Raw genomic sequence first — 21,123 nt, forward strand, 5'->3', positions numbered from 1 at the left:
TATACAACTATTTGGTTTTTAGCTACTTTGGTTTTAATTGTTTTAATAAAAGTTCTGCATTCTGAAGTCTCCATTTAAGAAGGCTATGGGGGAGCAACTATGCAAAAGATTTACTTTATTTCTAACTTTTCCTTAGCATTTAGAAGAAGCCAAGTGGAGGGGTTAAAGAGTTTTCAGTATTGCTTTACAAGCCAGAACAAGCAGACACTGTACACACTGTGTACAGTGACTCAGCAGAAAAAGGAACCCATTGAAGTCAATGGGAGGCTGTTTTTTCAACGCTGAAATTCCACACCAAATTCCTCACCATTTTCCTCCATGTGAATGGACCCCTAAAGGTCTATTTTTCTTAAAATGTCAAAGTGACCCATTGGGGCTTTTTTAGACAATGGAGTAGTGGTTCTGTTGAGACTCCACAAAACATATGATGTTGTCCTGTGGTATTTGGCACCAAAATGACAGCAAGCACATGCATGATCGGAATTGTATTTGGAAGCCTAGTCAACACCATGATCTCTATGTCATGTTCCTCAAACCATTCATGAACAATTTTACAGAATGGGGTAGGATGCAAGGTCTTGCTGAAAGAGTCCACAAAAATAAGGACATACCATTGCATTTCAATATTTAGATGGTAGTAAGTGTCAAGTAACATCCACAGATCCCAGAGCAAAAGGTTTCTCAGCAGAACATTGCCTAGTTCATCACACTGCTGGCCTGCCTTTTACTGCGTGTGAATTATTAGCCTCTTTGGTGATATTGTGACCCAATCAACATCCCCTAATGAGCCCCTTTTCTTCCTGAGTGAAACATGGTATGTCAGGATATTTATGGGAGGAATTGTTAGGCAGGGCATTAGAGGGCAATTGTCAATAGGAGTAGGTCCAATCAGGAGCAATGTAATTTAAGGTTGTGCATCCAAGGCTAGGTTACTAGGGTATAATAGCCTACACAGGGCCTTACAGGGATAGTATTCATCCTAGCCCCTTGTGTTTGGCCAGGACATTTAAATTTTTTATGTTCCTGGAGCCATATTGTTATGTGTTCGCCTCTTCAGATTTATGCTTGGATATTTTACATTAAAGGACACCAGGACTAGACTGATACTCTCAATGGACACCAAATACCTTGCCTGCTAAGACTCCTTATTTTATACACATGGTTGTAGTCTAGTAACATATTGAGCTTGGATATTTGTGCCTATCACCGCTCCTTTTGGTCCAGTGCCTTAGTATTTCGTTTTATTAGCCCGAATGTTTGTTGACATTTAATATTATGAGCAGTCTGTACATGGTCTCTGCTGTTTTTGTTTGCACTTCTCATTAAAAGTTATGTTATAGATTCACCCCTTTGGATTGTTTCAGTCTTGAATTCTTACACTTGTCCATTTTATCTCCTTCCAACACATCAGCTTCAAATATTGACTTTTTACTTGCTCTCTAATATATCCCAGCCCTTAAAAGGTGCAAATGTTATCAGACAACCAACATCATCTGTCAGTGGTTGTTATGTTATGGATGACCAGTGTATATTATTCCCAATATATTCTGGTCAATAAGATGAGATTGTGATTTGTGAGATAGTATTGCAATGACTATTGACGATTTTGTTTTATATTGCATTTATTTTGTTTCCATTATCAGAAATTATGTGGTTATTTCCTGCATGTGGGATTGTTATTAACTAGAATTTCAGATGTAGAAATAGGAGCAATGTTGGCTCTGACTGCGATAACTTCAGGCAGAATAAATAACTTTTCAATGGCAGCACAGCCAAAGCAATACATCTTACAGTAGCAGCCAGAGGGAAAGAAATGCCATAGTAAGCATCAGTCTCTAGCAATAAATGATACTCTTCTTGCTATTAAAAAAAATTGAAGTTATCACTATATATACCAATATACATTATGCAGCTTTTAAACTTGCATGGTTAACATTATGATCGGGAGAAGTTAGTTCTGACTGTATCTAGCATTGCAACTTCTACCCGCAAACCAGTGGTGTCCTATCAGCTGGATCCACCACCAGTCAGGAATAGATGATATAGCACAGCAATATGATTTCTGGGAAAACCCCAGGGGTGAACCATGGCTTTCTGCCGCCTGAAGCGGAGGGGGCGGGGCCGAACGGAGCGATCGTCTTTAGCAGGCAGAGAGCAGGCAGGGAGAGGACCTGCTCTCTGCCTGAGCGTGAGGGGTGGCCACTGGAGCAGCGCTGCTCCAGCAGCCTCCCCAATCCACTCGTGACGGTGACCCTAAGCCAGTCCAGGACAGTAGAGATGAGCGAACACTAAAATGTTCGAGGTTCGAAATTCGATTCGAACAGCCGCTCACTGTTCGAGTGTTCGAATGGGTTTCGAACCCCATTATAGTCTATGGGGAACATAAACTCGTTAAGGGGGAAACCCAAATTCGTGTCTGGAGGGTCACCAAGTCCACTATGACACCCCAGGAAATGATACCAACACCCTGGAATGACACTGGGACAGCAGGGGAAGCATGTCTGGGGGCATAAAAGTCACTTTATTTCATGGAAATCCCTGTCAGTTTGCGATTTTCGCAAGCTAACTTTTCCCCATAGAAATGCATTGGCCAGTGCTGATTGGCCAGAGTACGGAACTCGACCAATCAGCGCTGGCTCTGCTGGAGGAGGCGGAGTCTAAGATAGCTCCACACCAGTCTCCATTCAGGTCCGACCTTAGACTCCGCCTCCTCCGGCAGAGCCAGCGCTGATTGGCCGAAGGCTGGCCAATGCATTCCTATGCGAATGCAGACTTAGCAGTGCTGAGTCAGTTTTGCTCAACTACACATCTGATGCACACTCGGCACTGCTACATCAGATGTAGCAATCTGATGTAGCAGAGCCGAGGGTGCACTAGAACCCCTGTGCAAACTCAGTTCACGCTAATAGAATGCATTGGCCAGCGCTGATTGGCCAATGCATTCTATTAGCCCGATGAAGTAGAGCTGAATGTGTGTGCTAAGCACACACATTCAGCACTGCTTCATCAAGCCAATACAATGCATTAGCCAGTGCTGATTGGCCAGAGTACGGAATTCGGCCAATCAGCGCTGGCTCTGCTGGAGGAGGCGGAGTCTAAGATCGCTCCACACCAGTCTCCATTCAGGTCCGACCTTAGACTCCGCCTCCTCCGGCAGAGCCAGCGCTGATTGGCCGAAGGCTGGCCAATGCATTCCTATGCGAATGCAGACTTAGCAGTGCTGAGTCAGTTTTGCTCAACTACACATCTGATGCACACTCGGCACTGCTACATCAGATGTAGCAATCTGATGTAGCAGAGCCGAGGGTGCACTAGAACCCCTGTGCAAACTCAGTTCACGCTAATAGAATGCATTGGCCAGCGCTGATTGGCCAATGCATTCTATTAGCCCGATGAAGTAGAGCTGAATGTGTGTGCTAAGCACACACATTCAGCACTGCTTCATCAAGCCAATACAATGCATTAGCCAGTGCTGATTGGCCAGAGTACGGAATTCGGCCAATCAGCGCTGGCCAATGCATTCTATTAGCCCGATGAAGTAGAGCTGAATGTGTGTGCTAAGCACACACATTCAGCACTGCTTCATCAAGCCAATACAATGCATTAGCCAGTGCTGATTGGCCAGAGTACGGAATTCGGCCAATCAGCGCTGGCTCTGCTGGAGGAGGCGGAGTCTAAGGTCGGACCTGAATGGAGACTGGTGTGGAGCGATCTTAGACTCCGCCTCCTCCAGCAGAGCCAGCGCTGATTGGCCGAATTCCGTACTCTGGCCAATCAGCACTGGCTAATGCATTGTATTGGCGTGATGAAGCAGTGCTGAATGTGTGTGCTTAGCACACACATTCAGCTCTACTTCATCGGGCTAATAGAATGCATTGGCCAGCGCTGATTGGCCGAATTCCGTACTCTGGCCAATCAGTGCTGGCCAATGCATTCTATTAGCTTGATGAAGCAGAGTGTGCACAAGGGTTCAAGCGCACCCTCGGCTCTGATGTAGCAGAGCCGAGGCTGCACAAGGGTTCAAGCGCACCCTCGGCTCTGATGTAGGAGAGCCGAGGGTGCACTTGAACCCTTGTGCAGCCTCGGCTCTGCTACATCAGAGCCGAGGGTGCGCTTGAACCCTTGTGCACACTCTGCTTCATCAAGCTAATAGAATGCATTGGCCAGCGTTGATTGGCCAATGTATTCTATTAGCCTGATGAAGTAGAGCTGAATGTGTGTGCTAAGCACACACATTCAGCTCTACTTCATCGGGCTAATAGAATGCATTGGCCAGCGCTGATTGGCCAGAGTACGGAACTCGACCAATCAGCGCTGGCTCTGCTGGAGGAGGCGGAGTCTAAGATCGCTCCACACCAGTCTCCATTCAGGTCCGACCTTAGACTCCGCCTCCTCCAGCAGAGCCAGCGCTGATTGGCCGAATTCCGTACTCTGGCCAATCAGCACTGGCTAATGCATTGTATTGGCTTGATGAAGCAGTGCTGAATGTGTGTGCTTAGCACACACATTCAGCTCTACTTCATCGGGCTAATAGAATGCATTGGCCAATCAGCGCTGGCCAATGCATTCTATTAGCGTGAACTGAGTTTGCACAGGGGTTCTAGTGCACCCTCGGCTCTGCTACATCAGATTGCTACATCTGATGTAGCAGTGCCGAGTGTGCATCAGATGTGTAGTTGAGCAAAACTGACTCAGCACTGCTAAGTCTCTGCATTCGCATAGGAATGCATTGGCCAGCCTTCGGCCAATCAGCGCTGGCTCTGCCGGAGGAGGCGGAGTCTAAGGTCGGACCTGAATGGAGACTGGTGTGGAGCGATCTTAGACTCCGCCTCCTCCAGCAGAGCCAGCGCTGATTGGTCGAGTTCCGTACTCTGGCCAATCAGCGCTGGCCAATGCATTCTATTAGCCCGATGAAGTAGAGCTGAATGTGTGTGCTTAGCACACACATTCAGCTCTACTTCATCAGGCTAATAGAATACATTGGCCAATCAGCGCTGGCCAATGCATTCTATTAGCTTGATGAAGCAGAGTGTGCACAAGGGTTCAAGCGCACCCTCGGCTCTGATGTAGCAGAGCTGAGGGTGCACAAGGGTTCAAGTGCACCCTCGGCTCTCCTACATCAGAGCCGAGGGTGCGCTTGAACCCTTGTGCAGCCTCGGCTCTGCTACATCAGAGCCGAGGGTGCGCTTGAACCCTTGTGCACACTCTGCTTCATCAAGCTAATAGAATGCATTGGCCAGCACTGATTGGCCAGAGTACGGAATTCGGCCAATCAGCGCTGGCCAATGCATCCCTATGGGAAAAAGTTTATCTCACAAAAATCACAATTACACACCCGATAGAGCCCCAAAAAGTTATTTTTAATAACATTCCCCCCTAAATAAAGGTTATCCCTAGCTATCCCTGCCTGTACAGCTATCCCTGTCTCATAGTCACAAAGTTCACATTCTCATATGACCCGGATTTGAAATCCACTATTCGTCTAAAATGGAGGTCACCTGATTTCGGCAGCCAATGACTTTTTCCAATTTTTTTCAATGCCCCCAGTGTCGTAGTTCCTGTCCCACCTCCCCTGCGCTGTTATTGGTGCAAAAAAGGCGCCAGGGAAGGTGGGAGGGGAATCGAATTTTGGCGCACTTTACCACGTGGTGTTCGATTCGATTCGAACATTGCGAACACCCTGATATCCGATCGAACATGTGTTCGATAGAACACTGTTCGCTCATCTCTACAGGACAGCTTGTCCTGGACTGGCTTAGGTCAGCAAAAATGCCGCCCTCCCCGTGGCCCTGGCATAGCGCCGCCTGAAGCGGTTGCTTCAGGTCGCCTCATGGGAGGTGCGGCACTGGAAAACCCTTTTAAGGCTTAGTTCGCATAACATTTTAGTTCTCCTTTGAGCATTCTATCATGGGGGATATGTTAGAATACCCAAAAATGGTATTCAAGATATGTTCACATTAATAAGACAAACGGAGTCTGAAAGATTCAACTCTGGAAGTCTTATAACTAGTTTTTTTATCAGTGTTCATTTTTTTGTAGTGGACACTGTTGTATCCTGTAAATAAGATTAACACTGATGGAAAGCAGATCAAACAGAGTCCAGTGTTTTGTCTTCTGACTCTGCCTCACTAAAGTTAATAGATCCACTGCTGAATATGTTTGAAAACCCCTTTCTGGTATTTATTGTCCCCCTGAAGGAATTCACAGCAAAGAGCTAAAACTTGATGTGAATGGCCCATAAAATAATTTATAATTTTGTATTATTACTGTTATATATCTTATTTTTATATATAACTAGCCTCTGCCCGGGATTTCGTCCGCATATTGTTGGCGCCGATGATCCCCCTATATTCAGCAAATTGCTGCCATCAATGGTTTGCCTGCTCCAGCGTTTTGGCAGCTGTCAAGCTGTCCTGCTGCTGAACTTGTTCTTCGCGCCGTGCCCATGATTTTTCCAGCATAGTAAACGTTTGCTATCAATACTTGACTATGGTAATTAGCGCTAACCATAACCACAACGCCGTCCTTAACTGGGGATTACATGCATGCAGCCGCACTAACCTATCAATATCGCCCTATTCGCCTATAGTCTATGCGATTGGCAATAGTTGTAGTGCTTAGCTATGCATATTAAAGAGACCCTCTACGCGTTTCAAAGGACCTGTCTTGGTCCGCTCATCAAGAGATACATGCTTTACAATAGACTGGATATACAAAGCATCGGAGTGCGTATAGGCAAATAGGGCGATATTGATCGGTTAGTGCGGCTGCATGCATGTAATCCCCAGTTAAGGACGGCGTTGTGGTTATGGTTAGCACTAATTACCATAGTCAAGTAATGATATCGAACATTGACTATGCCTGATTTGTCTTATAGCGCTGCAACATTTATATGCCCCTTGACTGCCCACCATAAGGGGATTCTCTGTTCACCCAGCATCTCAGTACTCATATAGTGCATTATAGTCTACATCATCAAATATCAATGATAGTACATCGGCAGGTTTAATGAATATCCACACTGGGGTTAAATTACTCCACCCCTTTTGTTCATATTTAATCAGGATGGTTATATCTGGGACTTAGATTAAACCTTGTCACTTAGTCCCTATTATTATCCATCACAAGCATATACCCAGTGTGGAATTGCTTTCAGCTACCTCTCACTGTATTTGAGATTATTTTACTAACCATTAACCATCTTATGTCTGCATTGGGGGATAGTGATTATAGGGAGTTGATTACATTATCCTACGCCCTTGGTTCACAAGGTATATCCTACCCCATGCAAGACTAAGGGACTATTTTCATTATTTATATAGGTCTATCCTCAAATTTTAATGTATATTTATTAAAAGTTAATTTTTAAATATTGCTCAATCAGTGATCCCCTTTACTAGTTAGCAATTACCCGTCTGTGATATATATTTAATGTCTTCGACAAGGTATAAAAACATTAAATATTTCACAAAAACTTAAGCAGAATCATTGTACTTTGAAGAGATTCGTGGCTAGTTCAGAAAACAGAGAGGTTCATGCAGATAAAGGAAATTTACTGCTAAAATACCATTACAAAGTTACAAAGCAGCAAACAGGTATTTGAAGCTGTTGGAGCCTCTGGAGTCCTATGAACCTCAAGGTGTAAAATGCTCCAGAGGCTTTGGCCCAAATATACATGAAGACTAATTTTGAAACTGATGAGTGCCGTACAACCCTGGATGGATGCAGTAGTGGATGACCACCATGTCGCAATAAGGCTGCAAAGTCAACATGGGGATAGTAGAGTCATGTTTTAGCCTAGAATTATGGGGACGGAACATGTAGGTTCCTTTTGGGTCCCTGAAGGTGTGAAAAATGGCCTCTGCAAAGTAAATAGTGTTTATTACTGACAACATTCTCCGATGGTACAAAAAAGAAAAATCATAAGCAACATGACAATGCACCATCTCATGCAGCAAAGAATACATCTCAGTCATTGGCTGCTAATCCCCTCCTGACCTCTTTGGAGGATCCTCAAGCAAAAGATCTATGAGGGTGGGAGGCAATTCAAGCAGAAACTATCAAAAAATACACAAGTTCAATGGGTGCAAGAATTGTGAAGTGATATCAAAGAAGGGGTCATATCATAGCATGTAACTTGTTTTTGATTGAAATAGCTTTTGCTTTCAGTAATTGTGACTTCTTAATGCTGCGAATTCAACAAATGACTATTTTCAGTTCTTTACATCAGTTCTATCAAATGTTTAGAAACGCTGTTGTGTATAATAATTTGAAACACTGCACCCACTGGTCCTAGTCAGTGTCCGACAGGTAGTGTCCACTCCTACTGTCCATTCAAAATCTTGCACGGACATTAGGAGCGGACACTAGCTATGTCCGTGACACTTGTCATTCATTTAAATGGCGATCGGGTGCGTTCTTTTTCACTCCGTGCCTGTCCTTCACTGTCCGCTTGTACAGATGTCCGACTTTTCAAGCGGACAGAAAAACCCGATATGTAGGTTGGAGGGGAATCAAATTTTTTGTGAGTTTGCCACCTGGTGTTTGATTGGAATCGAACACCTCGAACGGCCTGATATTCGATCGAACGCCGTTTGCTCATCTCTAATAATCTTGTATAAAGTGAATGTTCTGTAATAACAAAACATTCCAGAAATCCAAGGGACACTGAGCTTTTCACTGAGACAAGTTGATCAGACTCACTGTTAAGACTTTCAGCCTGGATACATAGCCATTTCGGTTCTACACACTGTTAAAGGTGCGAGTCACATGAATAAGTTACAAAGCAAAGAAAAAAGATAAAATGACTTCATGTAAAGATAATATTTAATACTTCTGATTTTACTGCCAATAATAAGTACATTATGCAGAGATTTGGCGCCACCAAGTGGTGCATGGTCATAAGGTACCAAACTGAGAATATTACAATATTTTAATACTTACAATCCTAAAATGTTTTAGTATAAGTAAGAAATCCTCATTTTATTCAGACAAGGCTTTTATCTAATACATATTATATAAAAGTGTTCAGTGTACACCAGAGGCCCGTTCTTCATTATTTTAGCATCTAGTTCTAAGCCTTCCACTCTTTAATGACAGGTAATTTTGGCCTTGAAAATCTGAATATTCTTCATATTTTCCCATTACATTTTTGTCCCACAAAGCGATATGAGGCTTTATTTCTGGCAGTTGTACTATGTAGGTGCCATTTAGGGTACATACAGTAGTGTAATGTAGAGGGGAAGAAGACAGCAAGTCTCTCTTTGTAAGAGGAGAAAGTGAATCTTCTCTTCCTGTCTAGAGAAGAAGGAGGAAGCTGAGTGGGGAGAAGTTGAAAGCCTTAGTCACAGTCCTCAGTTAGGCTGAAAACCACCAGCATCTTCAAGTCTTCAAGTGTAACAGGGCAACACAATGTAATTGGAACCTTTAGAAAGTTGTCAACTTTCAGAGTGAGTGTAGCCCACTAGGTATAGGGAACAAGGAAGTACCATGAACCAGCTTAGCCTTTACCCTGTGCTAGCTAAAGTAAAAGCCATACGTTACATTATAAGGCTCAGGCCCAGTTCACATCTGTGTTTGGGTCATTTTGTTCCCCTCTCTGCATGAAAAAATGCAGAGAGAAAAGTCCTGCAAGCACCACTGATCTCTCCGCATGTTTCGTGCGGAAGCCATGCGCATACCTCCCAACCGTCCCGATTTCCGCGGGACAGTCACGATTTGGGTGACATGTCCCGCGGTCCCGGTTGGAGGGAGGTATGTCCCGATTTCAGAGGACGCAGATCTGAGTTGAACACATATGCGGCTGAAGCAAGGAGCTGACACAGGTCAGCTCCTCGCTTCGCCGCTGCCCGCCTCTCTCCCTGACACATGCGGCTGAAGCGAGGAGCTGACCCCTGTCAGCTCCTCGCTTCGCTGCTGCCGCCGGCTCCTGGCTTGTAGACGCGATGTACGAGCCAGGAGCCGGCGGCAGCGGCGAAGCGAGGAGCTGACACAGGTCAGCTCCTCGCTTCAGCCGCATGTGTCAGGGTTAGAGGCGGGCAGAGAGCGGCGAGGGAGCAGAGGAGAAGGTAAGTTTAATGTGGAGGTGTAACGTGAATCTGGGGGCAGATGAAGGAGAGGACGGCATGACACTGGGGGCAGAGATGGGGGGACATGAATCTGGGGGCAGAGATGTGGGGACATGAATCTGGGGGCAGAGATGGAGGGACATGAAACTGGGGGCAGAGATGTGGGGACATGAATCTGGGGGCAGAGATGGAGGGGGACATGAATCTGGGGGCAGAGGTGGAGTGGACATGAAACTGGGGGCAGAGATGGGGGACATCAATCTGAGGGCAGAGATGGGGGGACAGGAATCTGAGGGCAGAGATGGGGGGACAGGAATCTGGGGACAGAGATGGAGGGACATGAATCTGGGGGCAGAGATGGAGAGGACATGAATCTGGGGGCAGAGATGTGGGGACATGAATCTGGGGGCAGAGATGGAGGGACATGAATCTGGGGGCAGAGATGGAGGGACATGAATCTGGGGGCAGAGATGGAGGGACATGAATCTGGGGGCAGAGATGGAGGGACATGAATCTGGAGGCAGAGATTGAAGAGGGACATGAAACTGGGGGCAGATGAAGGGTGTATATGAAACTAGGGGAGAGATAGAGGGGGAACATATAATTTATGGGTGACTGTAGGAGGATTATACTGTGTGCGGGCACATGGAAAATTAACGAGTGGGCGGAGTCAACACAAAAGTGGGCGGGGCACATTTTGTCCCTCTTTCAGTTCTTCAAAAGTTGGGAGGTATGCATGCGGACCCTGCTATAGTCTATGAGGTCCACAGGTTTCCTTAGGTAACCGCTTTTTAAATTGGTTGGCCACTTTCAGACCAATATTGACAAACAATTGTACAATAAAAAGATATACAATTTTCCAATATACTTTCTGTATCTATTCCTCAGGATTTTCTAGATCTCTCCTTGCTGTCATTCATTCTGTTACTTCTAGTGGGTAAAACTCTGACCATGGTCATGTGATTTACGGTCCATGGTCATGTGATGAGCACACAGGTGCACAGCTGATTACCAGGCAGATGTCTGATTACTGAGCTGTGACTATAACAAGCGGCACCTGTGTACTCATCACATGACCATGGACCGTAAATCACATGACCATGGAATTGAAAACCCTCAATTGTGGACCATTTGCAGTCTTAGGGTCAGTTCACACGTGAAAACCGCCTAGCTTATTTGTGCGAGGTAAAAAACCTCGAGGAGTTTTTTTGACGCTGTTTTTTGCATTCCACGCGGTTTTTGACGAGGTTTTTGACGCGGTTTTCGCTAGCGGTTTTCGCTAGGGTTTTTTTTTCCTATATGTGCTATAGAAACTGCAGGCGAAAACCGCGCGGTTTTTTGCAAAAAAAAGCGCGGTTTTCTGTGCAAAAAACCGCGCGGTTTTTTACCGCGCGGTTTTCGCCTCCCATTCACTTCTATGCAATTCTTCAGGCGTTTTCCGCCTGAAGAAAGGTCATGTCGCTTCTTCAGGCGGAAAACGCTAGGAGGAAAAAAAAAGCTAGTGGTCTACATAGACCACCATGTTAAAGGAGAGGTTTTTGAAGCGAATTCCGCTGTCAAAAACCTCCCCTTTGCCCACGTGTGAACTAGCCCTTAAACTACAGTCGTGTTAGACCAGCCTTAACTGTAGGTCACTGAGATAGTTGTTCCTACGTTAGATGGCTGAAAAAAGGGTACTATTCCGTTATCGGGCCAGCAGCAGCGCATTTCAGCACCAGCTTTCGGGACAGCAGTTCAGTTCAGCAGCGGGAATTACAATGACATCCGAGGACTGCTGGCCCGATGCTTGTGCCCAGTAGCCAGTACATCAATGACCCCCCCTCCATCTCCTCCTCCTTCCAGTGCTGCCCCCCAGCTCTCCTTACATCTACCCCGTACCCTCTCCCCGCCACATGACTAAGCCGATGCTGGCCCGATGATAGAGGCCGTGCTTGTGTGTAGTAGGCAGTACATCGATCGATGCCCTCATCCTCCTCTTCCTTCCAGTGCTGCCCCCCAGCTCTTCTTACATCTGCCCCGTACCCTCTCCCTGTAATAGGCCTCACCGTAAATCTTGAGCAATGAATGCTACTAGATAGCCGCCGGACGCTGCAGAAAGTTTGTCCCTCCGGCTCGCTGTAGCTCACCGTTCCTATAGTCGGCGTGTTTCTTGTCAGGGCCTGGATTGAGCCCCGGTGTCTTTCCTTTCGGTCTCGGTACTAGCGCTGAGGTGAGGCCTAGTCGTGTGGCGGGGAGAGGGTACGGGGAAGATGTAAGGAGAGCTGGGGGGCAGCACTGGCAGGAGGAGAAGGATGGGGGAGGGGGGTCATCGATGTACTGGTTACTGGGCACAAGCATCGGGCCAGCAGTCCTCGGATGTCATTGTAATTCCCGCTGCTGAACTGCTGTCCCGAAAGCTGCTGCTGAACTGCGCTGCTGCTGGCCCGATAACGGAATAGTACCGAAAAAAGCTATACTTATTGGTACAAAGGCAGGTAAAATAGTTTCCTGAAGGATAAGGGCAAGTCACGATGGAGTCCAAAAGGTGCAAAACATGAATGAACTGCTATTCACAAACCCATCATTCAAGAGGGTGCAGATGATTAGTATACAGCTGCATTTGCATACAGATAAGGTTTATATATGATGCACATGTTACATGTGCACTATGCTAGATAAGAATCTATCGGTCACACCCATATTATTAGATCCAGAAGGTTTCCCTACTTCTTCCAAGTACAGAGCACAATGTATGTAGTCTCCTATATCACAAGGCCAGGCTGTACAATATGCCAGATTATTGGATCACTGTACAGTAAACATGAAGAAAAAGATGTCCGGCAGCTCTCCGATAAAATATAACTTTTAATGAAAAAATGTCATAAAATAACAAAAAATTGACATAGCACAGAAAAAAAGAAAAATGAAAACCCCCTAAAAACGCAGACGCGTTTCGGAACGAGATGTTCCTTCCTCAGAGCGTGTTTTTAACAATCTGACCTGAGTATATATAGCTAGCAAACATTACAACACTTCCGGTCATTAATTCAACTTCATTTCACCTAGGTTGATTAAAGGGATCATATACACCTGGATAGTCACAAGCAGGAAAGAGACATGTCATGATATAAATATACATACAAATAAAATACAGGTCTCTCTTTACCACAATTTACAAAAAGATCCTTTTCACTCTATTATCTAAAAAATCTACATCATATTTGTGACATAAAATATATATATATATATATATATATGTACCTGTATCTCTGGGATATGTGCCTGTTCACATTCACTACCTCCGTTATTTCACAGTATATTACTTGACATAACAATAATTCTAGATCTATTCACACCACATGCGTTTTATAAAGGGCAAAGAAAGATATTTCATATAAAAACCTACTAGATATTAGTTATACAAAAAACATACCCAGTTTTCCTCTCCACGACGGTGTAATCATAGTCAGGCTCTTTTAAACGGGGTAATGAAAGGACCTAGCATACTCGATTCCATGGCCTGAGTCACGTGATCCTTAGTAACCAATCATCGAATGGACACTCCCATATATACTCCCATAAACAACTCCTACTCCACAATAACATGGGATACCCATTCATTCATAAAGGAATCACGTGACTAAGAATGGCCAATGATCTACAAGAGGACTATCCTTTGACAGCCGGAATAGCAAGATGGAAAAGAAAATTAACCTTTAGCAAACATTCTCTTGAAAATACGTATATGTAAGACTATTAAATACCCCTCATGAAGCACATAATTATAAATGAACAATGAACAATGAATATCCAGCAATGATGGTGTACGAGGCAACAAGCAAATTACCACTAAGCATGAGAACAATGTCCTGTACCCACAAGTAAAAAGCATCTTTGGTAAGTAAATAAGTAGCAATACACCTTACATTTAAATGGCTGTAAAGCTACCTAATAATATGTGTAATAAAGACCTAATAAACAGGAACACCTCAACTACATGCATAACTAGTAAGCCACCTAATAGTATATATTGAAAAACTATTAAACTTCCTGATACGATATAATAGAAACCCAATAATTTTCGTATCTAATGACTATTGTTGTTACTATCTTTATTGTTATTTTAATTATTATTATTTTTTGTGTACTACCTCTAAAGGAAAGAATCAATAGATATAAGTGAGGTCAGTTTTAATATTCATCCCAAATGGGATCCTACAATTAAATTGTAGGATCCAGAAAGCCTCTTGTTGGAATAATAGTTTTTGCCAGCTACCTCCTCTAATGGGTTTGTCTACCCTTTCGATGGCATAAAATTCCATGGTAGATAAATTAGATTTATGTACTGATGCAAAATGTCTTGATATTCCAGACATGTGGTCTGAGGGGAATTTACTGCTATCGTTTATGTGTTCGGCTATACGAATTTTCAACGGTCTAGTTGTACAACCGACATAATCCATTCTGCATGCTGTACATTTGATGTTATAAACAACATGATGTGTACTGCAGTTCATAAAAGATTTTAGTGGTACTGTTATCTCTGACTGATAGCTTGAAATAGACCTAGTTCTTCTAGTATATTGACAAACATTACATTTATTAGAACCACATTTCGCAAATCCCATTATATTATTCTGAATTCCTTTTTTAGTGGTACTGAAAAGGCTAGGGGAGAGTATATCTCCCAAAGATTTACCTCTTTTGGGAATGCATTGTAGACCATTTTTTAATAGTTTTTTTGTTGTAGGATCTACTTCTAAGATAGCTAAATTATTCTTAATGATTTTAGTGATTTCTATATATTGAGGGCTGTAAGCAGTAGTGAACAACATTTTTTCCTGTTTTATACTATTTTTCCTTTTATTGGTTAATAAAGATTTTCTTGACCTCTCATCCGTTATTCCTTTTGCTCTTTTTAATATCCATGATGGATAATGTCTATCTCTGAGTCTTTTCATTGTATTGGCTGAATGGCATTCAAAGTCTCTCTCCAAAGAACATGCTCTCTTAGTTCTTATTAACTCACCAGTTGGTATAGCTTTGAAAATATGAGGTGGATGACAGCTATCTGCTCTTAACACTGTGTTGCCTGTTGTAGGCTTTCTGTATAAAGATGTTTCTACTCTCAATGTTTCTGCATTAATATATAAAGAAATATCCAAAAAGTTAATAGTGTGTAAATCAAAAGTGTGAGTGAATTGTAATGATAACTGATTAGAATTAAGATAAGACATGAAGGCTGGTATGGACGCTACATCACCGGACCAGACGATCAAAATATCGTCTATGTAGCGCCCATACCAGCCTATCATGTTGACAAAAGGATTGTGACTAGTATAAATAGTGATCTCTTCCCAATAGGCCATAAAAAGATTGGCCAGGGAAGGTGAGAACGGGGCACCCATGGGTGCCCCGCAGATCTGTAAATAATATTGATTATTGAACAAAAAATAATTGTGCTGTAATAAAAAAATAGTGATGGATAATATAAATTCACATACTTCTTCTGTGTATTCACTATAATTATATAAGTGATGTGCAAGTGCATCTATTGCAGAACCATGAGGAATACACGAATATAACGAACATACATCACAAGTGATCCATGTAAAATTTTGTTTCCACTCAAAATTATCAAAAGTCGCAAGGACCTCTTTGCTGTCCTTGATATAGGCAGGAGTACGATAAACTAAAGGCTGAAGAATGCCATCCAGCCAAGATGCCACTTTCTCATTGACTGAGCCAATGCTCGAAATGATCGGACGCATTGGAATAGGTACCTCATTTTTATGGATCTTCGGTAACCCATAAAAAATCGGGGTCACCGGATCAGCATTGATAAGATTCTGAGCCTCATGAGGAGTATATATTCCAAGTGCAGTGCCTTCAGCTACTAGATCTTTCAATTGTGCTGCAAACTTGACAGTGGGATCGGCAGACAAAAGACGGTAAGTAGATTTATCCTGTAAAATTTTGAGACAACCAATCTCATAATCCACTTTATCCATTAAAACAACTTTGCCACCTTTATCCGCCTTTTTTATTTCAACAGTATGCATGTTTTTCAATTCTTCCAATGCCTTGAATTCTTCCCTAGTGAGGTTATTCCTATATCTCTCTTTTCTAGCTGATTCATATAATGCCTTCAAATCCTGTTCCGTTTTTTGTTGGAACATCATATAACTATTGCCCCTAGATTTTAAGGGGTAAAAAGTAGGATTAGAAATATGTACAGGAATATTCTCCCTATTTCTAATTTTGTTTGTTTCACCACTACTCTCCAATTCCTGTAAATTCAAAATGGCCATTTGTTCAGGAAAGGTTAAATTTGTAAAAGGAGAAACCATCACATCTATTAGATTGTTTTCTAAGGCATTAACATGACAGACATCATTAGAAACATCATGATTTACTATATTGGGAGAAGACAAGGCATTAGGACTTTCATAGAAATGCTTTTTAACTGTCAATAACCTAATGAACCGATTAACGTCAAGTAATGTCTGGAATAAATTGAAATTTCTAGTAGGGACAAAGTTTAGTCCTTTTTCCAAAACAGCAACTTGTTGCGTAGAAAGGTTAACAGAGGAAAGATTAATAACACTTGATGTTCCATGATCTTCTTCAATTATTTCTTGCGACGAGTTGGGTATCTCCTTTGCATAATGTTTTCTCCGCTGCCTCCTCGATCGCCACTGTCGTTTTTTGATCTATACATTCTTTTAGAAGAGTGTTGACAGGAAATATCTGAGATATCAGAAGAAACCTCTGAACGACTTTCATGAAAAAAGGAAGAAGAAGAATCCAGATCAGTGTCGGTAGAATTAAAGGAAACATTCCTGTTATGTTTCTGCCGTGCACCCATATTACTGCGATTCTTCAAAATAGATTTCGGTTGATGTTGATAAAGATTTTTGTTCACTTTGTAAATGTCCCCTGTGGCATAATCTCTAGAATCTCTCACAAATTTCCGTTTTTTAATGGACATGATATTTTCTTCCAACACGTTCAGTTTATCCGTAATTTTTTTATCCATATCTTCTAGATGTTTAGAAAGAGTGGACATATCGATCTTAGTTTGTAGATTCTGCAGTTCCTCTTTTATAGTCATCAGTTTCTGTTCTTCATATTGGGTAATTAGTTGCATTAACTTAAGCGAAAAGTGGGAAAGAATCTCATTCCATTTTGATACAAATTCATCATCATATCTCGTGGTAGGGACCTTTTTGATCCTCAACCCTCTTGGAATCATTTGTTTATTTAAATACTTTTCCAAAGTCACATGGTCCCAGAAAATTTTTAATTCTTGGGTGAGTAATTTTTCTTTTTTATAAAATAATTCTTTTAAAGGAGTATCAACCTCACTGGTGTTCGCATAATCCTCTCCAAACACTGATGCTATCTTGCTGGAACGTGACTTATCCAAAAATGTCATTTTTTAAGAAGGGTATGATACGAAAACACATTCAAAAACAGCCCAAACAATAGTGTAGTAGAAACTGCATATATGTATAATGGGGGCTTGAACCAGAATATCAACGTCCAAAAAAAAATCAAAAAAGAAAGCTCAGCTCACCCATATATATCTTGGTTCCATAGGCTGTATAATATGTCCGGGGTGCACGGCACAGACACTCTATTCCGAAAGTGTCTAGTAATTCAACAAACATGAAGAAAAAGATGTCCGGCAGCTCTCCGATAAAATATAACTTTTAATGAAAAAATGTCATAAAATAACAAAAAATTGACATAGCACAGAAAAAAAGAAAAATGAAAACCCCCTAAAAACATCTCGTTCCGAATCACTGTACAGTGCCTGACATGAAAAAGAAAACTTCTTAGATGCCCTGTGCAGACACTGAGCCAGCAAGATATGCTATGAAGCCTGTAAACTATGGACTGTAGATTCTGACCAGTAATGATAAGTAATACAATGGATATATTGTGTGCGGTAGATTTACTATATAATCTGTAACTGCTGTGCTCAGAGGTAAATATATCCTTGGAACCAAAACTTAAACACAAAAGCAAACATTTTAAAGCAACCTTACTATTCTTAGTACCAGATGTTCAACTTTTACATACATTTTTGTATAATAAGACAAGTAAAGGAAGAATTGTGCTGATGTTTACGTCTTTTGCTTTGGTTATAAGACGCAGTTTTTTGGGGTAGGATGTAAATTCAGAGAAAGAGCATTTCATCAGATTTCTTAAAATGCATTTGCTTAGAGTTTCTAAATGGTTTCATAATACATTGTGGAATAAATAAGAAGGAAATCACAATGTTAAATGGGAAACCACCTACAGTTACAGAGAAAATTACGCCATTTACATGTGACAGCGCTATTACTAAGCTAATATAGAAAAACAGATGTTTCAACTGTTACACACCTACAGTAGTAGCTACTGATTTACTGATATATAAGTTTACAAGTGCAACTACTTCTACTGTATGTTCAAGTGCAGTATGTACAGAGTAAATGAGAGGGCTGAGGCAAGACTAAACCTCAGAGGGGTAATTGTATGGTGCCTGATGTCTAGTAATCTAGGAAAGTGATTGTAGTGAATGTACTTATACTGTATATGAACTGTTCCAAAACGCCCATGGTCTTGATGGCTTCTGTTTTTTGTTTTTTTTTTGGTATAGGAGCTATTAAAAAAGCTAATGACTGGGGCCACACGGTGGCTCAGTGGTTAGCACTGCAGCCTTGCAGCACTGGAGTTCTGGTGTTCACAATCCCACCAAGGGCAGAAAACCATCTGCAAGGAGTTTGTATGTTCTCCCGTGTTTGCATGGATTTCCATCCCATATTCCAAAGACATACTGATAGGGAAAAATGTACACTGTGAGCTCTATGTGGGGCTCACAATCTACATTAAAAAAAAAAAAGCTAATGACGAAACCGCACTTTTTAACCCTTAAGTACTATCATACACATATCATTCTGATAAACACCATGATAGTACTTAAGGGTTAAATATCAATTTATAGTTGTCAATTAACACAAGCTCACTCAGATTATGTTTACCATAGAGAAAGATGTTGTGTGCTTATCCTAATCTCTCACCAACAAAGACAACAGTGGTGGCCATGAATCCCCATCTAAGATACATTTAAGACTGGTCTGACTGATGCTTAATAACAGTAACAAAATACAAGTCTTTTAATGGACTCCATCAGGCCTCTGATGGAATTAAGGGCTGTATTTAATGCTCCATAATGTGGCAGAAAGTTGGTCGACCTTTCTACATAATGTGTAGAAAGGTCTATCACAATACAGAAGCTATAGATCCTATAGATTCATTGTCATATCCATAGTTATAAAATAAATAGCACCTACCCTAGAAGCTCTAGCTTGCAGCCCGGAGACATTAAAATGCTGGAGAGAATTGTGATTGCTTCAACATCGAGGTTATTCTCACCGAGCCTAAGAATTCAAGATACAAAACACAGTTGTTAATATTTTTTCTATAATAATACCCCTTGGTTATCAGATACACAAATGTAAATCACACTGATATTTGATTAATTGGCTTCTAAATACAGATGGGTGAACCTATCAAGATTCGTTTTGCTTCAAGTTCGGTTGGTACAAGTTTGGTACAAACCACACCTTAAAACTTAGTATATAACACTGGCATGCCTGGCCTGGATACTATAAAAGCTGGACTACCTTTCAAAACTGATCATCATAAGGTACAAACTGTTCTTTTTCTTTATCCCTCAAGGATTGCTGAAGGGAAAGCAACCAAGGCTGTTCCTATATTCCTCCCTGTGATCTTCCTTGTAGACAAACCACATCTAAGGCTGACCCTTATTTGCTTCAAGAAGATGATTATGACAATGACCATACAGGCCAAGAATACAAACCATGGCAGGCCCCAGTGTCAGTGCAGGCTGTATGCTCCACTGGTTACACAGTGACAAGCATATTATTAACGTCAAGCAAAGGGATAAGTACTCAATGGCAGGGACTTTTTCTATGAAAGACAGAATTTCTCCCTGCTTCCCAAAAGAAAGAAAAAAAAATTAATAGTAAAAATATTCTCAAGATAGTCTGTATACCCAGCATGTCACAGGGTTTAGGGAGACCACTGCAACTGCCAGCCACACGGATATCTAGGTGGTCTCTGCTCACTCCCAGTCCAACTCACTCGCCAGTGCTCCACCTTCTTTGCCAGTGCCACAAGCTCACAGCGCCAACTGGAGCCACAACAGGCAACTAAAACCAACTGGTGAAACCTGCACCAACAGGTACAGTCGTAACTAAAGTGTACCTATACTTTCTCAGATAACTCTGACCATGTGAAGCTGGACAAGATAAAGTTCCCATCAAATTCTGGGCAAATAGGTTAGAGAAGTGGAAGGAGCTGGCCCAGTTTGGCATGGGAGTTTTATCTTGACCAGCTTCACATGGCACCAGGGCATTGTAACATCTAAATAGATGAAACTGTCTACAGGCAGGTTGGAAAAAAAATAGTTTTGTGAAAATAAATCAGGCATGGATCCATGAAGATTTTTAAACACCTTCAGCTGATGCCCCGGAGTAGTGGTGTCACAGTCTCCCATCATCATCATCATTTTCCATTTACTTTAATGCTGCTGATGCTGTCTGCTACTACTAAACAGCTACCACCACTGCTATTTAAAAACCTTAAAATGCATAAAAGTGATTGCCAGCGCAGTGTATGGTTAAACTGTGGTGAAATGGGTAAAAGTTTGTATCCTCTGTTTACCATTCATTTTTCCATAGACATACATGTCACATTCACTTTGACGTAACTTCGGCTGTGTTTGCCTCAGAGAGCTAGAAATTAGATTCATACCAAACTTGTTCATCCAGAGGCCGTGGCCCCACATGATGAAAATGCAGTATTTTGGCCACAGAAAAAAATGCTGCGCGTTACAGAATCTGCAAATTGCATGGGATTTTCCTTAATCCCATCCATACAGTGCAGAAAAAAAATGCACCACAAGTAATTTGGCCAAGTGGGAGTTAAAATTGCAAACCAGCTGGATGGATGATTATGTTAGTGTGGAGGGAGAGGAGGAGATGCAGATGGAAATAATTAT

At 42.2% G+C, this 21,123-nt stretch overlaps 1 protein-coding gene across 1 annotated transcript in view; it reads right to left on the reverse strand.

The window, feature by feature from the left end:
- The window catches only part of LOC142217394 (NACHT, LRR and PYD domains-containing protein 3-like), an 89,470-nt gene that overhangs the window by 35,486 nt on the left and 32,861 nt on the right, over nt 1-21,123 (reverse strand). Inside the window, exon 4 of the mRNA XM_075285624.1 lies at nt 19,391-19,477. Coding sequence (XP_075141725.1) covers nt 19,391-19,477 — 87 coding nt within the window. The remainder of the gene's footprint in view (nt 1-19,390; nt 19,478-21,123) is intronic.

This window comes from Leptodactylus fuscus, chromosome 1 (assembly GCF_031893055.1).
Source record: "Leptodactylus fuscus isolate aLepFus1 chromosome 1, aLepFus1.hap2, whole genome shotgun sequence".
NCBI lineage: Eukaryota > Metazoa > Chordata > Amphibia > Anura > Leptodactylidae > Leptodactylus > Leptodactylus fuscus.